Here is a 25,463-nt window from a genome sequence, read left to right as displayed (position 1 = left end):
GTGTTTAAATAAAACAGCTCGTGTTGTTTAGTTCTTTATTAAAAAATCATTACCTACCTAAAGGTAGAAATTAATTATTACAAGTGAATTTCACATCGTCACATACCTAACAAACTCATACAAAATGCAACGTTTTTTTATATTTTTATCCTAGTTCGACGTTATTATTAGGGCACATTAATAGTTTTAGTAAAATTGCACTGATTCCTTGATCAGTAATGAAATCTGCATACACATTGTTCAAAGTTCATTATTTCTACTTACTCAGCCAGAAGGTAGACCATTGTAGGAGATAAAACAAGTATTATATAAAAATAGTTTTTATAAGCATTTAGCACACTTGCTATGAAGTTATCTAATGTGGATGATTCTACATATTTGTTCTTAGTTCTGATATTGTTTTGGCATTATACGATAAAGTGGATACTAGAGTTTGCAATCACTATTAGAACTAGTAACATTCGTACCTTAACATTGGTAACATAGAATTTTTCTTTGGTTAACGTGAGCTATGCATCGCGCCCGATTTTTTAAATATTACTTGTTACAGATATAAGGCCTCTGAATAAACTATACGTGAATTATATTAAGGACCATTAGTCATACTAGTAAAACGACATTAAACAATCCCTCACTCGAGTTAACTGAGGTAGTGTTATCTTAATTTACATAATTTTGTACTAGCAACCCTCGCGGCTTCGCTCAGGCGAAATCACATAGTAATATATAAGAGGATCTTCACCTTTAATTAGTCTTTTAATAAATAGCAACTGGCTTATCATTTTCTTAATACCATCACTATTATTGCGCCTACAGCAAGAAACAGAAAGGTGTGGTAGTAATATTAGTTTTACGCTATGAATCAATGTTTTGCACAACAAGGATGACGACTGTTTTTTACATTTTTTTGTGTCCGTCTAGTACATTAGACCCTATTCTCGCACTTTGAAATATAAACAGCACTACATACATATAAAAGGATTGCAAACTCTAGTGTACAAAATCGGGATGAAATTGAAAGATTCATTAAAATTATGACTACATTACGTACCTCAAACATTATAATTGTGTATTTTAGAAGCTAATTATATTGCCACTATCGTCAGATGACGAACAATTTGTACGAAGTTACAATATTGCGAATACCTAAAGCTAGCTTTGAAAAGAAGCTGTTAACAGAAAAACAGTTTCGTAGTTTGTTTAGTGAAATAATCCAAGTATTAGTTAAGATTTCATACAGAGATCATATTGCAGGTATTAGATAAAAGTTGTGGAGAACAAAAGATGTTTCATTATATAACTTTTATATATTTGTATTGTCATCTTGTACAGGATGGCCAAATAATATGATTCTTTATAGTCTATTTATAAACGGGTAATATGAGCCATGAAAAAATATGATTTCATAAATATATCTATCTGTACAACTGTACGTAAACTTGGCTTGGTAAACATCTACTTTTGGCACAGCATTGGTCTTTCCAATTATATTGGAAGAAAGATAAAACATGCCTATTCTCTGACTTATTTAGTTGTAGTTGTCGTTGTTCTAGTGTTTTTTATCAAGTATTAAGTACACGGCATTCCGTATTGTAATTTTCTACAGTCGGTTTTGTCGAGAATCAAGAGTTTGACGCTTAGAATGTACTGCCGAAATAGTTGTTACGGAGCCCACTAGAGGCGCTGGTTTGATTTTCGTGCAATATTTCTCGATAGCTAGCCGGTTGTCGGTAGTAGATAGTAGTAGAGAATTGATCTACTGGGCACGACAGAATGAGGTTCAATCATGTTTTATTTATCAATGATTGGTAAATGTTATGTTGTGATTGTTTAGCTGATTAAGGTGACAGCCCAGCATCGATATTCCAATTTACACAAAAACTACTATTTGGCCACCCTGTATACTATTTCTTACAAACCAAGGCCAACTGCGGCTATGTTCTGAACACAAGTTATACTATATTTAAAGATAAACACTGATATTTGGTCCATTGGAAACTTACATTTAGGCTTGCGTTTTACAGAGGACTCATTTTTTTATGTATAGGGTGGTCATTAGAAGCTTAAGTTCAGGTTTGTGGGGTCACCATCCTTATCCCCCGGTCGCCATCTTGAAAAATATTAGCGATCCCACAAACTTGAGCTGAAGCTTTTACTGACCCCTTCTATACATTAAAAATAAATAGGATTGCATCCTCTGAAAAAAGCAAGCTGCAGCAAAAACGTTAAATTTCAATGGACTAATTCTATTACTATACGGAACCAACAATCTTTTATAAAAGTGTTTGCTACAAAATATACTGAGCAGTCCTGTGTAAACTGTTATAACACTATTCAACTTTCTGTATGAAACGCAACAGCTATTAGTTAACTGCTTGATTTCATATATTGTATGGTTCGTAAACTCTAACTGTATTTATAAATTGACTTCATACTGTCTGTATATGGTTGGGAAGCATATTGGATTATATTTCCATGTATTGTCTTAAGTTTATCTTTTCATTTACTAAGAACAGTTAGAGAGTACAGTCGTAGCTTGAGACTTAATAAATTGTAATTCATGAATACGTGAGGAAAAATCTATACCTTCGTGACTGTCTAATATAAATCAATCATAGTTTACACGAAGGATAATGTTTGATTAAACTGCGGGCGATTTCATTCGACACGTATTCGAGAGATTACAACTGTGATAGAAATAAAATGAAACAATAATACTCGTAATAATATAACCTTAAGATGTTCTAACAAACTAGGCACTTGAACGTACACGGCGACAAATCAACTAGATGTGCGACGTCTATAGCATACAAAAACAGTTCTATACTACGTGCATTGCTCAATTCCATTGATCTGTATGTTCTTTGGCACAGTAGCGTAAGTAAATTACCATACAAAATTAAGTACTAAATCATAGTTTGTGGTTTCAGTTTCCAACACTGTGTATAGATAGACAATCATACATTATCATCGGAGACTTCTCCTAGTGACAATATATGTTTGCATCTGTTTAGATACGCCCCAGAGGAATCGCTAACATATTTAAGTACACAAAACATCATCTATATTGGCACAAACTTACTAATACTAAATTATAATATCTTATAACGTCAGTTAGAAATCAGTTATAACAATATAAACTTAAATATTACTTAGGAAACCTTATCATAAGATGTTAATATTTCTAATAGATTCAATATTAATAAAATTAATCTAAATTCTCTAACAAATGACAAGAGGAAGCTTATCTGTTATATATTTATATTAAAAACGTGAATTGGCACTGTATTTGGCATTAACTGTATTATTGTTTAATATAAGGCTTACTATAATATATAACAAATATTAGTATCAAGTCCTGTTCTCAATGTTATGTCAGAAAATGCGTAGTGTGACGATTGCAATCAATGATATTATAACAACATTACATACATGGCGTTCATTGTCAATATTCAAAATAGTCGTAAAGGGTATCTTTCAACCCTCACGGTCAACAACAAATATAAATAATGATTTCATAAATTTGAAAGAATTTAAATAATCATATATTGCAATATAATACCATTGTTTCAACGTAACATATAGTTTTTGTTCTATTAGTCTCAAATCTGCATAAATAATTTCCGATTATAAATATAAAATGAACAAGAAGTACAATTCGAGTACTCGGCATTTGTGACTAAAATTACACTAACACTTCAAATATACGCTATATGTGGAATTTAACATTAAATATTTATATATATTTGTAAATGCAGGACAAGCATTAAAATATGTAAAACAGTTTTTAAAACGCGGTACACAGTTACGTGCACGGAACTTTGGTATTCGTTGCCGGTTACGGGAACACTGAACACTGAAAAGTGCAATATCTTGAGAAAGCTCAACATATTGCCTTCAAAGTTACTGTAAGACTGACTATGTTTCAACATGAACATTATTAAATATAACGTAGTTGATTTCTGAATATTTATGCTTTAGTAAGTTAATAAATCAAATGATTATATCGCCGCCTCCCGGTTAAAATAGCCGTTTAATTACCTAGCATAACCTACAAGCAAGTGTTTCTTTATGTCAACCACTTTCAATAGGTTCTCACGAACAACACCTTATTTCAGTATTACTGTAAGAATATATTCTAACCTTTTGGTTAAGCTCTCTAGCTTTACCGTTGAGGTTAAAAAGCATTGCTCAATGAAGAAGCTAACCGTAATATTAACCGGCTAATTTAATCGACTGAAACATTTATACAACGTCATATAAATAACAGTTTATTTTTATAATTAATTTTAAAACTTGTAGCAAAACAGTCGAATACCAGATTCTGTATTTTTATCGATTGTCTATATTATCGCGTTTTATGCTCATTTGTATATTAGCAGTCTATTTTCGCATCGAGGTAGTGTGAAGTGTATCGCACTAAACTAATTGTGTCAACGGTTCATGTACTGCGACGTAATTTAAACAGTCCGTTACCCAAAATTAAACAAACGTAATTTAAACAAACCGTTAGCCTTACTTTGTCTGTTTTAAATAGATTTGGCACGTACCTAATGGATATCTAGAGCTAAAACCGTTACTAGACTCTATGTTTGTCTATGTCTTTGCCCTATAATAACTATAAACTTCAATGTTAATCAGGCGTTATTCTCATAGCACGCAATGACGTAATGTAAAATACAAACAAACTCGCGTGCAGGTGATGGCCCCACCGACAAAACATAATTTCTCCTAACTTATTTTTCTAATAGAAAAAATACTGACAGCGTTTTATTATTGCTTATAGTTTCCTATAACTTCACAAATTGGATAGAGTATATATTTTCAGTTAACATGCTTGATCAGTCCATTTTGTATATCCTTATGTATCAATACTAACTTTCGGTACACACTAAAGTGTCTATAATATTTTGCCGTTCCTAACGAAAGTCAAATTAAGTTATTAACTAATACAATGATTAGTGTACCGTACCTATCCTTCACTCAGTCAAACAACACGCAACTCGTATTTGTCTAAATACTTGTTGTTCACTAAATGTCTCTATGACAGACACCTTGTTAAAACATATAACTCAGTAAGGTGTTTATGATAAACCTGTTACAAGGTAAGTGACGCACTCAACTCATGAAGTCAAAGTTATTTTAGTTCTTTACAAACTTTACTCTCACTTTGGTAAGTGTTTAAATTAAGCATTTACTTCAAATGCGAGTTGTTATTATCTGTTCTAGGCAACATTTCGTAGGTACTCTGTATGCATGTATTGCACGTTCGTGTTTAATGGTGTTTAAGCAAACTAGTTGCTCTTTGGTGGCTGAACAGCACCATCTTATAATATCGTTAGTAGATCGAACATAATGTACGAACTCTAGATATACTTCGGTTGTGTGAATTCACTAAACGTTATATCGTGTGGAATAAAACGACAGTTCTGTTTCATTATGTGGATGGCGCTCTACGGCACCAAATGCACCCAGTACGTTTAAACTGTTATTATTTACATATCAAGCAACGCTTGTCACAAAACGAGAAACTTATTGTAAATATATTTATATACTTATATAAAATAATTTTGAAATCACTAGTATGTTCTCTCGAAACAGCTTTGGGCCACTGCTATATCAGGATACAAGGTATTGCTTACAGAGTAATTTCGCAACTAGCGTGTTTGGGCGCCTTATAGTTGCTCAGTAAAAAAGGCGTAGGAACTAAGTCAACGCCGCGCCGTCGCAGCCGACGGTTGAGTGTGACGCATCTGTCTTGCGCTGCGACAGTCACTATAACGATAAATACATACGTTCATTAAATATGTTTTAATTTATTTTCTAAACAAATTTTAGAAAATTACTTCTGGGTACGGAGCTAAAGTAATTTGACCTTGATACAACGTTCTGGATCGGCAAGTATAAAAATAGATGACAATGTACCTGGCCTAGGTGGCCTGGGCAGCGTGAAGGTGTCCTTGGGTCAGACCCAGTACTGGTTGCGGCGGAGCATGGGGTTCGTTGGCGCCACGCCTTGCGCTCGCACCGGGTATGCGGTCTCGCTCGCCTCGTAGCTGCTCCAATCTTCTGCCTGCAATGACCCGTACTAAATACGCATTATTACAATATATAAAATCAATCAATCCATCTATTGCAGACGGCTGATGTATCTATACTAATATTATAAAGCTGAAGAGTTTGTTTGTTTGTTTGTTTGTTTGAACGCACTAATCTCAGAAACTACTGGTCCGATTTGAAAAATTCTTTCAGTGTTAGATAGCCCATTTATCGAGGAAGGTTATAGGCTATACATCATCATGCTACGACCAATAGGAGCAGAGTACCAGTAAAAAATGTAACAAAAACGAGGAAAAAATTTACCCATTCTCTCTTATGTGACGCAAGCGAAGTTGCGCGGGTCAGCTAGTAAGATATAACTAACAAGTCTCCTTACACACGATTAATTTCTTTTGCTTTTTATTTTCCGGTTAATATGTAAATTTATCAAAAAAAAACGACTGTTTCTTTATAAAAAATAAAGATTTGTTTCCTCTTCTGTAAATAAATGTATCCCTTCATGGCCCATAGCTTTTTCACTCTGTATATAATGTACAAATGGGTGTATACTAATGGTACCGGCGGGTTACTAATCGTTTAATTAATAAAAAGATACTTACGTCTGTTTGGTCATCAGTGCCGTACGGGTAGCGCGCGTTGAGGTCCGGCAGCGCGGCGTCGGCGAGGGGCGTCACCTTGCACGCCACGCTGCCGGCAGAAGGCAACGGCGTACTGGCGCCCGTATGTACTGATTGTTCCGATGACACGTACCTGTAATATTATATTTACATAAAACATTGCATACAAATTTTGACACATTTATAACGTCTATTAATGCGTAAGTTATACAAGACACGTAAATTTATATAACAGGAAAATAACACAGTAGGGCACATGTTTACGGAATCTAACAATACTCAGTATTACGACAAATCACTTTAAGCGTCACCGAAAAAGTGAGCTAAGTAAAAATATAAGTTAAGTTACCTTTTTATAGGCGGTGTGGCTTGCGAAGGGGACGGCATGAGATGATCGGGCGGCCTCGGCAACGGTATGGGAGCGACCGCGCCCTGACTCTGCCCGTGTATCTTCACTAATGCATTCTGATCGCGCATCAAGTACCGCCGGCACTTGAGCAAGCCGAATATCACGACGATTGCAAACACCGTGCCCGATAGAGCCATTAACACCATCATGTAGTAAGAAGCTGCTTCACCATTAGCCACCTGACATTATAACATAATATGAGTCATGTAAAAGCAAAAGCAGCAACATCCAGTTTAATTGGTCTTTTTTATGACTATATTATTATATTAGAAACTTTTACCAATTACCATATTATTATGGGACAAATAGGGAGAGTGATAAAATATTTTCAACAAAATAATACATATATTTTGTAAACCGAATTTTAGTTTACTAAATACAAGGACTTAACATATTTGTATATTATTTGTTCTGTGTCACCCACGAGTATAATTTATTATAGGTTTGCAATCTCTCTATTGATTTATTTATTTGAGCCGATATTTAACATTTTTTACACTTTTCTCTCGTTTTATGTCAAAAATGAGATGCACAGCATCACAAATATTAGTTAAGATTACTCACCGGTACACCTTCATGACTTTCCGGATCATTTGGTCCCGGTAGATTCTTCTTTTGCCTGTTGCCTATAAACATTTTCACATCCCCAACGGCGGGCTGGAATATTGTAGCTGCTAGTAGAAACCTAAAACTATCTTCTAAACCATTCAACTGACTCACTTTTTTCTTAGTAACAAAATATATGACACCAGCTTTCACATCCTCATGTGTGAAATAGGCCACCTCTCTTTCTCTGGCACTAGTCCTCTCTCCAGAACTCCTTATGATTTTCTTAATTGTTCCATATCTGGGTTTCTTTAACAAGGTATACACAGGATCGCTGGCAGTAAGCTTCGCTAAGCCGCTAGCGTCCATAGTACTAAGAGTTATTTTTGCCTTCTCGACCTCCACTCGCAGGTCTCCTAACATCATTAACGGCTGCACTATCACTTCTATACTAAACGGTCTCGTCGCATTACTATTGTGAACATATGCTATAAGCTCGAAGCTATCGTTCGCAGTAGTCATATCGTTCTGCATGTATATTACGACTTTCTCCATCAAATCTCGCTGTGAGAAATACGACACTGGTGTCCTACCGACATAAACCATTCCGTGAAGTGGCTGTCTAGTTATATTGTAAAGAACTTTAGACGTCTTCGCGTTGGTTTCTACGTATATCTGATCGGTAGTGACAGCTGCAACATTAGATCCCTGCTGAAGATATATGGGGTGTAAAGAAGTTGCGTTCAATATAACTGGTATGACGTCAATAGTAAAAACTGTGTAAGTAGGTTTAAACTGTCCGTCCCCAACGCGAAAATAAAACGTAGCTGTTTGCAGGATCCCAGAATGTTCGTAGATCACTCTGCCGTTATTAATGTCGTCTTGTGTAAACGTATTGATGGAATGAGCTTCGTCGATGGTCTGGTTTTTATCCAACATCACCATTCTACCTTGTGTCGGACCGCTAATAATATCGTACAAGATACCTGACGGTCCCGTGTCGGCATCTTCAGTCAGCAAATCGTTCTTAGTTATTGTATAGTTTTCTCCTTGAACTACTTGTATCTGGGGGGTATCGGTCAACAATCTAAAGGGTTGATCATTTACTGGAATTATATTTATTGGTATTGTCACGTTACAAAGAAGAACGTAATCGGGTAGTAAATACAAAGACATGTCGATTTTATCTTGGAGGGTGTCGGAATCGTCATGTTCGTAGTTAACAACGCCACTTTCAATCTGCGATTGAGTCAGTGACGACATAAACGGCTTTAGTTCACCGTGCGACGGTTGAGACCATTGCGCTTCAATCTGAGGCTGCCTCAATCCCGCCTGTGTCTCTAAATATGTAATGACGTTGCTAACATTCACTTTTATAGGCACTTTGTCGCCTTCCTTGACTTTCACTTCTGGCACGTGAACGTATTTGGCAAGTCCACCGGATGAAACAGATATATTTATGTTGAAAATTTGATCTGTGAGTGGTTTGGCTAACGGTGCTTCGACAGTAAATATGAAAGAATCATTTGTGTGCAGATCAGAGAATGGATGAGTATGTTCATAATACACAAGAGAATTGTTCACATCTTGTTGTGTGAACTGTTTTATTGATCTGTGGTGGCTTTCCCCATTCAACATTATAAGTCTGCCAAGCGTAGGAGCCCTGTCTATTTTATATATAATAGATCTGGTCGGATCAGAGCATTTAGACATTAAAAAGTAATTGTTCAAGGGCTCTCGCATTAGTGGGAATACACGTAGATTATGTTTCCTTATGAGTTTCAAAGAGATTGATTTAGTAGTTATGAGGAAGGTGATCTTTGACAGTTCATGCAGACCGTCTGTCACGTTGAATATCATCTTGCCTTTCGTACCATCTGTAACAAACAAATTACATTGATATACATATTTTTTTATTATTTAACTGCTAATTAATATTATAGTTGACACAAATGTTTGTTTTTTAAATCATGTGGGACTCGTGCTTATGCTAGCTCTTTTACTGATTTCGGTAGGAAGTACTATCCACGAATATGTTATAGAAAGCGAAGAAACAATATAATGTAAGTATAATGCTTGTCTTTTGTTTGTAACAAACAGCTGAGATAGGCATTTAACTCTCGATAGACGCTACACGATGGCCACGCTAACTTACTCTTATGCACGAACACAACTCGTCCCTTGTCGATGTCGGCCTGTGTGAAGTGATGTACTGCAGTATCGAGTTCGCCTTTCATCGCGATGTACCCCGACACTATGTCAACTACGCGCACTGTCACGTTCTCCGGCGGTGTGTCGATGTCGTTCACATCTACAAAGTTTATTTCGTAATCAATTTCAATATCTTATACAATAGCACCGCGACTATTTAGTCCATTGAAATGTTACACTAGCCTAGGCCTAGATTTAAGGGCACAATGTTGGTAAAAGGGGTCGCGACTGGTGGGCAAATATGAAGACCCCGCAAACTGGAACTTAAACGAAAATGGGTGCCGAAAACAATGTTTTAAGCAATTCTTGAGTTAGTTAAAATTGCTGTTATGAATTTTAAAGACATGAGAGGAGATCAACTTTTTATATTTCCCAAACAGCTAAATTAAATTTAGATCAAAGTGTGATGTTGAATTACAATAACACCTAGTAGGATTAGTCTTATTTTGTGCCTTAATAAAAAATATGAATATTACTGAAAACTGTCACGCGTATCGGGTGATGTTTTGCAAACTATAGAAGCGAAGATTACAATCGGTACTTACAAAGTTCTTTAGTAGTGAAAGTGAATGTACCGCCCTCCCACACGCATAGTCCCGTGTTAGCGGCCACTATCGGCGGCTCGTCGTTCACGGCCACTATATTGATGTACACGTAGAACGGCTCGCTCTCTCTTCCCGTCTCGGTCATTGCAACTACCCTGAACGCGTCTACAGACTCCTCCGAACCGTCGTTGACATACTGAAATAGTACAATCATAGCTTTTAATACTCGCCTTACATGTTAATCTTCTTATCTATAAATTTACATCGCCAAATGTGTTGCTAGGCACAAAAGTCAGGAACTGCTCAACCAATTCCACTTATTGTTTTTGTAAAAATGTATCTATGACACGGGAAAGGTTTTTATGGAAAGAGAAGAACAAATAACGATCATACACCATTGTCATAAAAATTTCATCCTCGACTGTACGTCTTATAATAAAATTACTAAGTGGTACTGTAACTAGTAAAGTTAATATAATATAATTACCTGAATATTACCAGAATTCAGCTTCAACACAGGCAGCAAATTCAGTTCTTGATCAGACATCACTATTTTCCCATACTTAGGCTTCTCAATGACTTTGTAAGACACCACACGGCCTTTGTAATACTCAGTGACTGTTCTAAATAAGTCAGGTTTGACGCTGACCGATTCGCCTTCAATGACAGTTAAATTTGATACAGCCACGTAGAAATGTTCAGGGATAATGATGACATTTAGTTCAACATCATGCAGCCATACGATACCATTTGTAACGTCCATTCTTATTCTATCCCTGGTCCGATTCACTCCTGATTGGACGTACACTAGCCTATTAGCGTTGATGATGGACTGATCAAACACTTTTATGTGCACAGGCTCTTCGTTATAATTCTCTAGTTCGAGTGTTCCTGGCGTGGCAGAGATTTCAAGCCAACCGTGGTAAGGTCCATCTGTCACTCGGTATACTATGTTCGATGGCTCGATTTGTGGGTGCATTACCTGTGTAATAGGAAATCATAAGTAATCAACATTATTAATCAACGATAATAATATTATAAAGGAAGTTTGTAAGAATCGTACCATGTGGAGTTCTTTGGTCTCGCCTATTCTTATGTATGTATTTATTCTAAATTTGAATGCGTGCAAAAACAGAATGATATTTGAAGAAAGGCGAACGGCAGGTTTGTATGAAGAATTCGTACAGCTTATAAAATGTCATGTTTAGGTTAACTTTTTGTTTTAATTGGTAGCTAATATGATAGACAAGCTTATTTTAAAATTCTTATATTTTTTAAAGTTGGGAGGTAAAAGTTATGTCCATTTTAAGAAGCCCCGATAGTTCGCCAATTTGCTCAGATGCTGTCAAAACCACAATCCAAAACAACAGCAAATTAGCGGATGCGTAGACGTCAGACTAACAGTGACGTCTCATGATATTTTCTTTTTCTTTAGTTGTCAACAAATATAAGCCATAGACCAAAAAATATTATGTAATTTACCAAATCTTTCTACCTTAATTATTAATTAATCCGGACTTCTAAAAATAATACTCGCAAATAAAAATAAGTGACTTAGCCCCCTGAATAAGTGGTACAAATTCTGTAACGAAACAACACCAACTTTAAGCTGTACGAAATCTGCCGATCTCCTTTCGCACTCGGATGAATTTCTAACACCGACGAATTCGCGGCCATAAATTACATAAAAAATATTGACGTGGCCTGAAAATTTAATACTGAGAAGTTTTAAGACATTTCCTTACCTCTAATATATCCTTTGTAACGTTAACACTAGTAGATTCTTCTACGGCAAGCGGGCGGTTGGTGGTCACCCTTAATGGTTCCCAATAGCTGGACGGGAAAATCTTGATTGTGTACACCCCCTCGCCCCAAGTATCAAGACACGTTACTTTGAATCTGTTGACAATTATGTGACTTTATTATATAAGTATGTGTAGTCGTTGTTCGTAATCATCACAGAAGAACCTAGTCGACCAGTTTTCATTGGATACTTGATCATATTTCAAGTAAGACGTCAGTAAAAAAAATGTAAGCTTCTGTGCTTCGTATGGCACGTAAAACGTCGGTCAGGATTGTATAAAATCAGGAAAATGGTGTACATACATGTCATGTCAAAGGTTTCCGGGCGCTTAACTACTTTGATACTAGGTTAACTATATTATTATATTACATATTTTATTAAAAATGCATCATATGTTGCTAGGCGCAAAACTTAAGAACGGCTCGAACAATTGGACTTATTGTTTTTGTAGAATTGTAATTAAGATATGACAGAGAAAATTCGTGAGCGAAGGTGCGCAGGTCAGGTTGTATAATAATATATAATAATTAAAAACTTAAAAATATCGTACCCAAATTGATCAATGGGAGTTTTAGGTTCCCTGTGTCTGTAAGCGACCCTGCCGGCCGCAACGTCGAGTTGCGTGAACGTATACGCGCCTTGCCCTTCCCCCACTTCAATGGACCCGTGTTTTGGTTCTAACGTCACTTCATAACGGATGTCCTCTTCTAGGCAATTCATGTTTGTGTCCACCTGTTCACAAAGTTTTATAATATTATCAAATATACAATTTGAACCAATAACCAACACATTGAGTGCAAATTATTATTGGTGAATTACTTAGGACTTGCTAGTGAGCGTTTGCACTCGAAAGCAAATCCCTACCCGATTAAGGTGTCATTCGGTATCGAGATACGATTCTTTTTATGCATTCGTTATTAAATAAACATTCTAAAAACAGCATGATTAAACAAACAAATGGAGGACAATAAAAGTGTGGATCATTACCTGTAAATCCCTTGCAGTAATTACTACAGCCTTTCCATTTTCAACTATTGATCCATTTGATGGGTACATCCTGATAAAAGAAGGGGAAGCCTGAATTTCCAAATTTCCGTTTACATCAAACAACCCATCGGATATCCAAAAAGCCATTTTCCCATACTCCTTGCCTTGATGTCGAAACAATACCAAGTTTTTATTAATATCGTCTTGTGAGAACTGCGCTATTTGTTCTGAAGGATTATCAGCCCTGAATATGCCGCCGTTGGGAGGATCCTTTATGTACCGTTGAACTGTGTAGATAATATCTGATGGTTTCGTATCCAAATCTGCGTCCGTATAGCTCAAGTCCCTGGCAGTAATCAGTCTCGCACCGCCATGGACGATATGAAACACGTTATCGTTCGCCCGCACGGGGCTGTTGTCGTTCTTTAAAATAATATCGATGTGAAACACTCCCACGTACTGAAAGTCTTCAGGCTCCGGGCTCAACGCCATGAAGTGGAATGAATCGTGGCGGCTTTCTGAGTCGTCATGGGCGTAATAAACCCTATCAGAATTCAATTCCTCTAACGTGAAATACGTAGTATTGTCTCTCATTATCTTTTCTCTATTATCATTGTATATGACCTCTATTTTGCCGTGCCTAGGCAAATGCGTGATGTTAAAAATGAGGTTAGTCACAGCGTCTGTGCGGAAGTTAAGATGAGTGGCAGGTATGACCATCCGGGAGCCTTCAGTGACTTGCAGGCGTTCCAAAGTGGTGTGCACACGTCCTTCTGACCTGTCTGACGTCAGCGAGCCTGGAGTGTGTCGTATAGTCATAACACCAGTGATATTCTCACACTCCGTCGCTCCAACTACAAACGTGAACTCGTCTTGAATGTGCGAGTACGCTCTTCTGTGCAACCGGTACCACAGTTGGTCAGTATCTATGTTCTGCTGTGTGAATGTACTGTGAATTTGTAGGTGATGTTTGCCCGACGACAGATGTAGTATCCCGTACTTTGGTGGTCTCAATATCGTGAATACTACACGATCGTTTGGTAATGCCAGGGGTTTTGTCTTAAACCTAAGATGCTGTGACGATATAAAAGCTTCTCTGGTATTGTTAAGTACTAGTTCTTCGTTCACTGATTGATACAATTCGAGTTTTATAAATGTCAATCGAAAGTCGTAAAGTGTGTTCGTTCGTATGGAGCCAACCGATGCCTTAAACTGAGAACAAAAATAAGTATGGATAAAACAAAAAAAAACACATCTATTACAATGTAATGGTTTGGCAGTCGTAAAGTGTAACCGATAGGAGTTATGTGTTACGCTTTAACGGCTAACTGCATGAAGGTATGTCCGGTGCATGAGAAAGCAACGGCCATTATTTTATTCTTTACCTTGAATTCGTCATGCGATGGATTGCCAAGCAGATGCATGTAGCGGACTCGGCCAAAATTAACCATTTCACTAGTAAAAGAGTCGACCGTCTGCCAAGTACCGTCCAGCACACGTAAACGTTCCACGACACCAAATTGAGGTGGCTTTACTATGTCGTATCTACGAACAACAAAAACGTTTAAAATCAATATCCTAATATTATAGATGCTAGTCTGTGGGTCTGTTATGCTTTCACGGCTGCGCTAAACCTAGTTTGATGAACTTCGAGAATTGAACTGTTTTTCAACAATCAAAGTCAAATCAGACCAACGCCATGATGTCGTAACTATAGATTGCAAATGCCTAATGGTGCTTGAACATACAAATCACAGACGTATTAATGTATACCCAGACATCAAAACGACGACGACAAATGACTTTCTCTGTGGTCTGGGCGGTGGTGTATACAACTGCCGAACGCGACGTCTCAGTTTCCATAGCCGGATCGTGCAGGTCTATTAAGATTTTCCAACTAGATTATTTCTCAATATTACCACGGAGTCTGGTAACCGTTGTATGACAATAGACTTGCCTCATGGGACTTATATTGTAAACGGCCAAACGAGATTATTTCATACGCCTTCTCACCACTCCGGATATAAAAGACGTAATGTTATGAAAGCATTTATTTAAAGACGTTATACAACAGAGATTTATTTATTTATTTATTACCGCCTTACATTAACAGTATATTAATTTGTACTAAACGTGTAAGTTATAGGTACATTAAATTATAGAACATTGTAAGATAACAAACATTAACATTAGGTATAATAAAATGATGAATTAAGATAAAGATAAAGATGATTTAGATTATAAGACTTACTTGACTTGCACATTAGTCTCATCAGCATTGGTGCTGAAAGTGAGATTGTCAGCACTGACAACAGCGTAGGAGTTGTGCACTAGTTGTAGCCCTGTGTTATTCACTAGACGAACTTGCAAAGGTACTACCGATATGCGCAGGATACCCGGACCGCTGGTTTCTATACCATCCGATACCTGAAACATTATTTAAATAAAACTGTTTATTATACCTCAACAAAGTCAGTTCATAACGTTTCTAAAGTGTAGCGGTTTGTACAAATTATACAAAATTGCTAAACCGTGAGAATTTTATAGGCACGCTATTTAATTTCGTGTGCGCGTACGTATAATGAGAAAGAAATTCGTGGCAAAGTTACAACAGCCGCACGGATCGATCTCTGAGGTTAAGCTTGTCGAGGTTGTCCTGTGGATGGGTGACCGTCTTACACATATCTAGTTCCTCCGTGTTTCAAAAGGCCCTTTAAATTGTGGGTCCTGGCTGTCATTTCGAAGATCTTTGACAGTCGTTACCAGTAGTGAGACACTTGAAAGTGAGACAACCGGTTTTACCGATGGTTATCGTGTTATAACCCAGGTAACAGGTTTGTGGAGGTCCAATGAGTAGTCGCTCCGAATAATATACTGGTATTTAGCTGCATTCGGTGAGACTAGAAGCCGACCCCAACATAGTTAAAAGGAAGGCTAAGCTGTTGGATGTACTTATAATAAGAGGTAAAACTTACTTGTAAAGTGAGTCGCAGTGATGTTTTGTTGAGTTGTTTGTCACTTGTCGAGCCGTGGACATACGATATTACGCCGGAATCTATATCTTGCTGCGTGAATGAGTCCACTGGCTGCCCAGACATTTCAATGTGTCCACTACAAACCAAAAGTTAAAGTCAATGATTTTCTAGAGGAACTATCTAAAAATACATTAATAAACAAGGAGGAAAGAGGTATCTCAGAATTAAGATGGCTCTACACTTCTAGTGCCTGCGCAGATGAGAGTCTTATCTGCGTAGGTAAGTTGAGGCATTTATTATTCTATGTGTGTGATGCAATATTATACAGCCCCAATCTAGACTAAAACGGAGTATATTAAAATAAATTTATCCGCTGTTAAAATAATGGTAAAAAATAATTTTGAAACATAATGTTAGTAACCAAATAATTTCGGAAATCTATTTATAACAAATCAAATAATTTATTAATTTGGGTCATATGCAGACCTATGATTGTCAAAAATACAGAATGTAGGGCTGATGAGAAGAGCTGGCAAAATACTCCTCTTTTACCCTTTTTCCCAAATACCCTCTTTTCACCGGAAGTTAAACATGTTGTAATGGTAACAGTACAATTTTAATGACAGTACATTTTGTTAATTTATTAAATTTTTAGAAATAATCCGTTCAATGACTATTTTAAAATTAAACTTCTCTTTAAATAATAAGCTATGTGCTAAAAAACCGTTTAAACAATAATACGGTAGGTAGGCAACTACCAGTCAAATCAGCTATTTTTTATGAAATGTCAAAAAAACATTTTAGTATAGAAATACGACGTAGTGACGTCACTATTGCAGATTTTCGTTGATATCAAATGAGTGTCTAATAAAATGTTTCAGTCCGTAATAATTACAATTTCAACATTATTTACGAAGAAAAGCTACATAGCCTGAGCATTTTAGATGAACCTTTTGCGAGTACGAGTTTAATAATTTTTCGTTAACCCAGGCGGCAACTATCTAATTATTGTTGCATGTGATGTAAGCTATCCAGTCCGCTATCCAGGCCTGCGAAGGGTTCTTAAAAATAATATTAACCCTGTAATATACAACGTGTCCCAAAACTCAACGTCAAAACGAAAACCTGAGCTAGGCCGAGTTGTGTTGGCTCTCAAAAAATAATTTAAAAAAATCTATCTCGTGTAGTTTAAAAATGACAACCATTTTTGTAAAATTGCCACCCTCTGATGAGTTTAGTCTACTGTGGCAAGAAATGACTTCTTTTCTAGTTCTTTTTTTATATGGAGTATGCCTAAGTAAGGCTCCCACAAAATTCAATTCATTATTTGCACACAACTTCATTGGAATATCAGAAAATATCCCTTTTATGGCGAATTATGCCGAGAAAATAATTTCATCACTCAACTTTGACAGTCTGTCCTGAAAAATAATTGTACTACGCTTTTTCGGCATGTACCTTCAAAAGTTGGCGCATTTAATAGGCTTTCGAAAATTGCATAACACTTACTAAATTATTTCATAGACGATGAGAAAATAAAAAAAATCTTAAGATAGTCGGTATTTAACGTATTATTAGTTCGTCATAAAACTTTCTCAAAATTATTCTAATGTCATCTAAGCGTTCTGTGATGATGTTCTCCTGGTAGATTTCGGATACGGCGGTCAGTTTCATGGAAACCAGCCAACAGTGCAGATTTTTGTTCATAGTGGCCAAGTGTGTGCACAATACACAGGTACACTCTCATAGTCTGGTGGGACGGCTAAACCGTCACGACCAGAGAGAGGTCAGGCGCAGGACCGACGGCTTTACGTGCTCTCCGAGGCACGGAGGTCCCTAACCTCAACTTCCTACCTGCGGGCAATCTCTGAGAATTTTTTTAACAGAAAATCTCTAAAATTACTTTTTGGCTCGACCCGGGATTCGAACCCGAGACCTCTTGGGCGGCAGTCGCATAAAGCGACGAAGAAATTTAAGAGTGGGACGGATAGTGACGCTACATTCATGGTGTTAGTGACATTTATTGTATTTGGGATTGTTTACATAAAGATCAATTATTATTAAAAATCTTATGATTATTTAAATGAACCTTTTCTTAATCGTCAATAATTAAACATTACTTCTCTTTAATTACACCTCACAGAACGCCTAGATGACATTAGAATAATTTTGAGAAAGTTTTATGACGAACTAATAATACGTTAAATATCGACTATCTTAAGATTTTTTTTATTTTCTCATCGTCTATGAAATAATTTAGTAAGTGTTATACCATTTTCAAAAGCCTATTAAATGCGCCAACTTTTGAAGGTACATGCCGAAAAAGCGTAGTACAATTATTTTTCAGGACAGACTGTCAAAGTTGAGTGATGAAATTATTTTCACGGCATAATTCGCCATAAAAGGGATATTTTCTGATATTCCAATGAAGTTGTGTGCAAATAATGAATTGAATTTTGTGGGAGCCTTACTTAGGCATACTCCACATAAAAAAAGAACTAGAAAAGAAGTCATTTCTTGCCACAGTAGACTAAACTCATCAGAGGGTGGCAATTTTACAAAAATGGTTGTCATTTTTAAACTACACGAGATAGATTTTTTTAAATTATTTTTTGAGAGCCAACACAACTCGGCCTAGCTCAGGTTTTCGTTTTGACGTTGAGTTTTGGGACACGTTGTATATAAATACAGAAAAATACCGAAATGTTGAAACATTCCGTAGTCCCCACACTAGGCGAGCCTGTACTAACTACTATGGGAATTTAACAATGATATTTATATTTAAGCAAGTCACAGATCAATACATATTTTATAGGTATCTGGTATAAGCTCTCCTCTACGCAGACCAGAAAGCAAAATGAGTTGGATGAATATTATAGAAATTGTGATATGAAAGAAGAATTGCAAATTACAGATACAGGAAAACATTATGAAATGTTCTGATAGTCACCCGTCTCAAATTGACAGGAGTCCTATACTCAGCAGGGGGACACCTTCTAAGTCCTCACCTGTTTGCCTCATTCTTTCCGTGAAGTACTGTGTATAGAAGGTCTTCAGGTGGTGTATCAGGATCTTCTGCTTTGAGTATGTCCGATGTGATGACTTTACGAGTGCCCTGCAATTATTACGAGTTAGAGATTTGATACAGATATTGATAGGTACATGCTTTAGAATATTGAAATTATACTGCACTGCTTGTGACGACCGGACCGAGATAAATACCTAAAGTATGTACTTTCTGAAGCCCTGAGATTCGCAGTGTTAATACCATTTAGCACATTACTTCAATAAAAAACCCGGCCAAGTTGGACTCGCGCGCGAATGGTACCGTTGTTTATAAAAACTTTGCTCCCGCCCCTATAAATCGTTTTTTTTTCTGATTTGGTATTTCAACTGTCTAACTATCGCGGTTATGTAATATAGTCTGGTTACAGAAAAAAAAGCGTAGTCTCAGTAATAGGGTCCCGTTTTAAAAGTACGGCACCCTAAAGATTTGTTCGATCTGTCAACAAATTTACAATGAATCCTGAGCTTAAGCTTATGGAGATTATGGAACACAAATATGGTAAGTAGTTAATATGCTAATATAACATAGGAAACATTGTTCATTAACGAATTGAAACTATTTATTAAACAGAAACAGAAGACTTTCTGTTTTGTGATGGACTGTTTTGTAATAGCGGCCTTTATAATTTTGTTTGAGCACTTGATGTAATGAGTTCTGTACAATCAACAACGTGGATATAAAGGAAACAGTTATTAGTCAATTAATGACCCGTCTTGCATCGGACTAGTGAAAGAAATCTGGATACTGGAATTCATTGACTCTTCCGAGTCAGACTTAGCCTAGCGGAGGAGCCATTAACAATTTTATGATTGTTAGTAAAGGTGACATATTATACTCGGGCCATTTCAAACGTGCGAACTAAGTAATGTCATTTTCTCAGAGTTTCTCTCTCGCACTTTCATATTGTCATATTCATTTCATTATTAACATTAACACGTAGTTCGCACGTTTGAAACGGCCTGATTATAGTTAAACATAGCTTTATAAGAAATTATACTAGTAAGCTTTTTTATAGTAGGACCTTAAAACTAACTATAAATTGTAAATCGAGAATATGTCTCTTATCACTGATTAAATCTATGCTAAAATACTTACGGTACAACATTATTTGTTAGTCGGTAGTGCTTGCGGCGTACATGTCAAACAATACATGCAACTACACAAAAGCAAATCAGAAAACAAAATTGAAACTCTGCACACTCTGAAATTAATAAACAAATTAAATAAATTAAAAAAAATACAGCTTTTTTAAATGTTATTATACTCTTATACGCTGCTGGTGATGTTATTGTTTTGTAATACTATGTCCATTATATTATTAGTCTTTTCACAGCTCACGCTCATAAAGTTTTGTATTGCTGACGTGAAAATGTCATACAAATGATATTTGTACTTCATGGACGGGTACCGCCCACTTAGTGATGTGTCACACACAGCGACTACTACGGTTGTGCCACCGATTAAAAATAATCGATAAAAATCAATGCTTGGAGTATGAAATCTGCTAAAGAAATACTCTTCTATAATGTTAGTCAGTTGTAGTTAATATGTTATTTTAAATATGAAGACTTCACAAAATATCATTATATTATCGGATTTAGATTTATTTTCAAAAAACTAAGACAATATTAAATCAGAACGTAAATTTCTATATCTGTTATTAATTTACGTAGATATTATAGGTACCTAATTCGGTTAATATTACTATAATCGGAATGGTATAGAATTCGAGAATCTTTAGGACAACACTAAATACGTCAATCGTCACGCTGTCAAAAGACTAATTAATACTAATTATATAATTATTGGACAGAGTATAATAAGTGTGAAAACAACATAATTGAAAATAACTAACCATGCTTTAGCTAAATCATGCGTTATAAAACTTCATGTATTAATATACGTTATTGGACTGGGTGGAAAACACTGATTCAGAGTACACTCTGACAGCCAGCCAACGAAATAAAGTAAGATTTATACGACATCGTTAAATGTGTAGGGCTGCATTGCATTGCAAGTGGCGTACTGAGTCAATGCAGTGACTGGAAACAGGCGGTAAATAATGCATTAATATTGGCAAATCAAAAGAGCGTCGAAAAATTCCAACGCAAAAGCAAACTTATTATTATTAAATGTTGTTTAGAACATTCAAATATTATCGTAGATTTTAATATGTTGATTTTATATGAACAATAACAGCAAAAGCTCATTTACACCCAAATGTGCTTGCTTATGAATGAATTATTATACAAAGATTTGGGAGAGGCCTATGCCTAGCAGTAGACTCGTCAGATTGCCGAGTGACTAAGTAGTAACGTATTTTGGTCAAGATAGTCGGTAATAGTCGTAGTAGTCAATGACATATAGAACCAAGGCTTTTGTTTTAACATGGTTGCTTATCAGCCGAATTAATGAGCCTTGAAAATAAAATAATAATGTGTTACCAGCAGAATTTGCGCAGTTTTGGATTCAGGACGTGGGTCTTGAATCCAGAACTGCTTAAATTTAAAAAAAAACATACAGGAGAGAGTGATGTCACATACCTGGGTAAGCCTGAGCACTTTGCCAGGAAGTAAGTTCAATACAGGAGGATCATTGACTGGCGTCACGTTAACATGCAACACAAACGTGTTCCTGCCTTGCAGATAGCTTGGCAAAGTGAACTTGGTTTCTGGTATCAGTTCCATGTCTAGAATTATAGCATCTTGATGATTTTCGGAGCCATCATGGACGTAGCGAACCTGAAACATAGAATTGTACTTAGATTGTACATATGTGCAAATTGCAATCATATTGTTTTGATAAGCTTGTGTCCGCAACTTTGATTACATAGTGTTTTGATTTCCACTATAAAATTGAAGATCTTCTATTTTAACCAATCACCGAAAATGTATCATTTAGTTGATCAACTTTTGATTCCACGCCATTTCTATATAGTATAGCTGACTCTTAATGTGACGACACGTCGGCCGGACCTTCCACGCCGAACGTTCCGCGACGGAACGTTTGCCGAACGTTTTAGTTGCACAATAAACGTAAAATAAGTATTTTCATCAGATGCATCATAGGTGACCTAATACAGCGAGCGCACTGAACCGAATGTTAATCATACTATTTGCATTACCAACTTACTAAATGACAGAATCTGATACTCACTGAAAGTATATTAAACTTCAAAGTATCACAGTTCATTTCAGACTCTTGAAGTGAAAATTTGGCACACCTTAGCTGTTACAATTGCTGTACATAATTTTAAAGTAGAATGTAATAAGGAGAGTAACTTATTAGTGGAACAGTGGACAGTTATATTATCACGTACCTTGTCTCGAGAAAGATCGAGTAACGTAAAGAACTGCTTTGACTTGCTTTCCCCTTCTATTAAGTTGTATTGCTGAGAATTCCTTTGAAGTGAGAGGTCAATCGCTATTCTACCGTGTTGAGGTGACTGCGCGACGTGGAGCACTACTCCTGACGGTCTGACGCCATACTTGTGATGGTCCAGAACAACATCGATGTTCTGTGTAGTGATCACCGATACACCCCCCTCTTGGACTGTAAGAGGATACAGCGCCACCAACTCTAACTCGCTGCTGGATTTTGAAAACACCTGTGCAAAAAAAATGTTATGTTTGTAATAGTCTAGACAAGACACAATAATTAGCAAAAATTTTAGGAAGCGATACTGGTTCAAAATAATTTACGATCAATGACATTTAAGGGAAATAGATATAAAATTCTAAACTCCTATAAATTTTTCAATTGTTTAAGAATGCCATGATTCATGCTCAAGTCTACTCAAAAAGAAAAGTCAGTACAAAACGACTGTACTTTTACTCCTGATTATGTTATCTTTAATATACAATGCTGACCTTATACTTCTCGGCATAATCAGGATTAATGCAGAGATCAGAGTCACACTTGCAAGTGAAATGATCTACTCCATGTTGTTCACATACAGCTTGTGGAACGCACGGCCTATTCCCAGGGCTTGCGTGGCAAGGGAACCACCAAACACATTTAGGGCTCACACCGTACGTAACCACCGCATTTGGTAGCCCATAAATCTTCTCATCTACCTCAATAGGTCTTATGCAACCCTGAAATAATAGATTTAGGTTAAATACAAGTAAAATACGAACTTCTTCTTAGTACAAAAGTAGTTAGGAGAATATCGACTGTTCCCGATGTATACGATGGCAATTCAGACCTTCACAATCATAATAATAAAATATGATTACTAACTGCACGGTGGTCGAATCCCACCCGGAACTAATATTTGTGTGATGAGCACGATCATCTGTTCTGAGCCTTGTTGTTAATGTATATAAGTATGTATTCAGGAGTACGTTTATCAACTATTTGGTTACCATAGTACAAGCTTTGCTTAGTTTGGTATCAAATGACTGTTATCTAATGATATTTATTTATTAATAGAGGCCGCCCCCGTCTTCGTCCGCGTGGAAACCCTTCCCGTATAAATCCCGATCCCTCGGGAACTCCGGGATAAAAAGTAGCCTATGTGTTATTCCGGGTGTTTAGCTACCTATATATCAAATTTCATCGTAATCGGTTCAGTAGTATTTGCGTGAAAGAGTAACAAACATCCATACATACATTCTCACAAACTTTCGCATTTATAATATTAGTTGCATATTGTCGCTATTTAGTTTTCTTGTTTTATGTGGATCTTCTTTGGCAGTTTTTTTTAAGCAAAGCTAAATATAAAAAAAAAACAACTAGCTAATATATTTTCACTCATCAGACTTGTATTGCAATTATATACTGTCTTCATAAGATAACCTATGAACGGTGATTCATTTTGATCTTAGTAATAATTGAGTTTGATTTCTAATTTATGTGACTACAAATCTTTGATTGCAGCATTTTTTTTATTAGACTGATATGCTTGCTCTACCTTTGAAGGAAAACATCGCGATGAAACCTTGCGTAGCCTGAAAGTTGATTAACACATTTCTTAAGGGCATTAACCCAAACAAAGTCTCAATCCGCAATAGGCCAGCGTGATGTACTTAAGGCCTAACCCCTCCCTAGTTCGGGAGGAGACCCTAGCCCAGCAGTGGCCCAACCGTCAAGGCTTGTAACAAAAAGAAATTAATAAAGTTATCTTTAGTATTTAGAGTAGTTTCCTTCTAAAAACTTACCATGATGCTAGAATCAGCCGCTTGTATTCCTTTTGTGAAGGCTCGCTGTTGTTTGTCACTCTCGATGCCGCCGAGGTAGAAGGAATCGGATAGGTCTAGGTATCGCGTGCCACCGCTCTCAATACGTGTGTGCATTGCGATGTTGTCCACTGACAGCTGCAAATGGATCAAACGTTAATGGATACAATGACATATTGTTTAACTATATCATAGTGGGACAATCACGGGTAAAAAACACTCGTATGGCGCAAGTTGCATTTATTCGTCACTAGCGGCCCGCCCTAGCTTCGCCCAGCTTAAACATTGATTTTACAAAGAAAACCTTTACAACTTTTACATATAAACCCTCCCTGTTGAATCACCCTATCTGTTTAAAAGACCACATCAAAATCCGTTTAGCATGTCTAAGCATACATACACATATTACACATACATACAGACATAGTGATAGACGCAGGAGGCGACTTTGCTTTATACTATGTAGTGCTGTGATAAACAATAAAATAAACTCATAAGATGGACACTCCAGGTGTTTAGAATGAGTTAGTTCAGTACATAATAGTTGTCTTCTTACATTATTCTACTAATTATAGCCGAAAGACATGTATAACTACAATTATTTCTTCACTTTCGCTTAAAATACAGAAAATTGGCAATTTGTTACGATTTTTTCCATTGTTTATTATGAGCACAGCTTTTATTTTTTGATTTTGCCGATAATTAATGTAATTAATATTTACAATAACCAATTAATTGCATAAAAATCCTACTCGGTGTCATACAAACACATTTATTTTACCAGCATTCATAACATTAGTATTATAATAAAAAATATTATAGCATTTAGCATTACATTTATGTCGCAGATGTTTCCAGTAAATTGATAAGAAAGTAAGCATATTGATACATTCTAAGGGTAGGTACATCATTATTATTAACTTTTAAAAAATATTAATTGTCGCACAGCTTTATGTAAGTAACACACTTATCTTAAAAACTTGTAGGAACATTCTGCCACCCATAAGAAAACCCAATATTCCCAGCAATTCTTTATACAGCCCTTAAACCGCACTAAGTAAG

At 36.3% G+C, this 25,463-nt stretch overlaps 1 protein-coding gene across 2 annotated transcripts in view; it reads right to left on the bottom strand.

Annotated features, from left to right (window-relative positions):
• Positions 1-21: 21 nt before the first annotated feature.
• kon (chondroitin sulfate proteoglycan 4-like protein) overlaps positions 22-25,463 on the bottom strand; it is a 30,805-nt gene continuing 5,363 nt past the window's right edge. Inside the window, exons 7-25 of one of the 2 annotated variants that reach the window (XM_076134838.1) lie at positions 24,384-24,539; positions 23,091-23,318; positions 22,541-22,828; positions 21,765-21,962; positions 19,163-19,269; positions 16,155-16,290; positions 15,431-15,606; positions 14,565-14,724; positions 13,180-14,391; positions 12,743-12,924; positions 12,134-12,287; positions 10,876-11,370; positions 10,389-10,584; positions 9,788-9,943; positions 7,651-9,509; positions 7,027-7,265; positions 6,660-6,810; positions 5,926-6,088; positions 22-5,775 (exon numbers count right to left, since the gene is read on the bottom strand). In XM_076134838.1, coding sequence (XP_075990953.1) covers positions 5,966-6,088; positions 6,660-6,810; positions 7,027-7,265; positions 7,651-9,509; positions 9,788-9,943; positions 10,389-10,584; positions 10,876-11,370; positions 12,134-12,287; positions 12,743-12,924; positions 13,180-14,391; positions 14,565-14,724; positions 15,431-15,606; positions 16,155-16,290; positions 19,163-19,269; positions 21,765-21,962; positions 22,541-22,828; positions 23,091-23,318; positions 24,384-24,539 — 6,216 coding nt within the window. In that variant the 3' untranslated portion in view covers positions 22-5,775; positions 5,926-5,965. The remainder of the gene's footprint in view (positions 5,776-5,925; positions 6,089-6,659; positions 6,811-7,026; positions 7,266-7,650; positions 9,510-9,787; positions 9,944-10,388; positions 10,585-10,875; positions 11,371-12,133; positions 12,288-12,742; positions 12,925-13,179; positions 14,392-14,564; positions 14,725-15,430; positions 15,607-16,154; positions 16,291-19,162; positions 19,270-21,764; positions 21,963-22,540; positions 22,829-23,090; positions 23,319-24,383; positions 24,540-25,463) is intronic. The other variant, XM_076134839.1, reaches the window with a different exon arrangement.

The sequence above is a fragment of the Anticarsia gemmatalis genome, chromosome Z, assembly GCF_050436995.1.
Source record: "Anticarsia gemmatalis isolate Benzon Research Colony breed Stoneville strain chromosome Z, ilAntGemm2 primary, whole genome shotgun sequence".
Classification (NCBI taxonomy): Eukaryota; Metazoa; Arthropoda; class Insecta; order Lepidoptera; family Erebidae; genus Anticarsia; species Anticarsia gemmatalis.
Note: the sequence above shows the minus strand (reverse complement) of the source record. Positions and strands in the feature narration are given on the sequence as shown.